This window comes from Rhagoletis zephyria, unplaced genomic scaffold (assembly GCF_001687245.7).
Source record: "Rhagoletis zephyria isolate East Lansing unplaced genomic scaffold, Rhagoletis_zephyria_1.1 Rzeph_scaffold_11183, whole genome shotgun sequence".
Lineage (NCBI taxonomy): Eukaryota > Metazoa > Arthropoda > Insecta > Diptera > Tephritidae > Rhagoletis > Rhagoletis zephyria.
Window position 1 is genome coordinate 1 of NW_016168260.1, and position 1,449 is coordinate 1,449.

At 39.1% G+C, this 1,449-nt stretch overlaps 1 protein-coding gene across 1 annotated transcript; it reads right to left on the reverse strand.

The window, feature by feature from the left end:
• Nucleotides 1-62: 62 nt before the first annotated feature.
• On the reverse strand, nucleotides 63-374 carry LOC108376890 (uncharacterized; the record flags this gene model as incomplete). The annotated part of the gene is made up of 1 exon (XM_017633150.1): nucleotides 63-374. A coding segment is annotated over exon 1 (312 nt), but the record flags the coding sequence as incomplete, so codon positions are not given.
• Between the last annotated feature and the right edge of the window lie 1,075 nt (nucleotides 375-1,449).

Sequence of the window (1,449 nt, forward strand, 5' to 3'; positions counted from 1 at the left end):
ATCATTGGTTTAGGCCTGGCGACTCGAGAATTGTATCCAGCATTGTGCAGCACCCGTCTTACTGTTTTGCTGTGAACATCCTTACCAAAGGCTTCTTTAATCTCTGCTGTAATCTGGGTCGATGTAATTTTGGGGTTACTCTTTACTTTTCGTACGATTTGGGCGCATTCCCGAGTGGAAAGCTTTCGAGGACGGCCAGTTCGCTCGGCATTTTCAAAGTTTGTCGATCCTGTGTAGCGCTTTATTACATTGCGTATTGTAAAACGGCTTCGCTCCATAATTTCACCGATTTCTGCGTAAGATTTGCCTTGGTTATGCAGGTGTAGAATTATTTTTCGCTGCGATTTTGATGTTTCACACTGTTTTCGACCCATTTTTACAAAAAAAAATAAATCCTACTCAAAATTCGTTTCGATTGACACAAAAAACACATTTCAATTAAATAACTGAAGATTATAACATACATGTCTTGTTAAATTGAGCTGCCAGATCAGCAAAATCTTTAATATATCCAGAAGGAACAAAGGTGTGCCAATACTTTTGTCACCACGAAAAACGGCATTTTTTAGTTTTATTAAGGAACTTGCCTTATTTAACAGGTTTAATAATAAGTTTTTGTAAAATATGCAATCTCTATGCATACATAAATATGCACTGAATATAAAATAATAAAATTTTGCATTATTTTGACCCGAATTCGGACATTTAAGTTGATATCATCTGCTGTGCCAAAACTTATGTCCGGCACTGTATCTTTTTTTGGAGGCTGCTGCAGAGCCCCATAATTGTATTCCGTATGTCCATACTGGTTTTCAAGCACATGAATAGAGTAAGAGCTTACTCTCGAGTGAGACTTGAGACTTCGGGTTCAGTAACCGGGTTGAGCTTCATTCCCAGTGCTTTACGCTTAGTGAAAATATGAGTTTTCCATGTAAGCTTGCTGTCGAGGTGCATGCCTAAGTATTTTGTCGCATCACGCTGTGGAATATCCACGTTATTGAGTTTTACGGGCGGGCAGGTTTTACGTTTAAGGGAGAACGTAAACTGGACAGACTTTGTTTCATTTGGCTTAATTCGTCAATCTTTCAGCCATTGTGTTATTTTGTTGAGGCCATTTTGGAGTTTAACCGAGGCGAGTTTTGGAAGGGTGTCCATTGCGAGAATTGCAGTATCATCTGCAATTGTACCAACAATTGCTCCTTCGGATGCTGGTAAATCATATGTGTATAACAGGTAAAGGATGGGACCCATCAAACTGCCTTGAGGTACACCAGCTGAACTTTCGTAGAGTTCAGACTGCTCCTCGCCTTGCTTAACAAAGAAAAATCGATTTTTAAGATAGGACTCGATAAAGATATAATAGTTTATCGGGAGGGTACTCTTTATTTTGTAAAGTAAACCATCATGCCATATTCGATCGAAAGCTTGAGATATATCGAGGAATGCAGC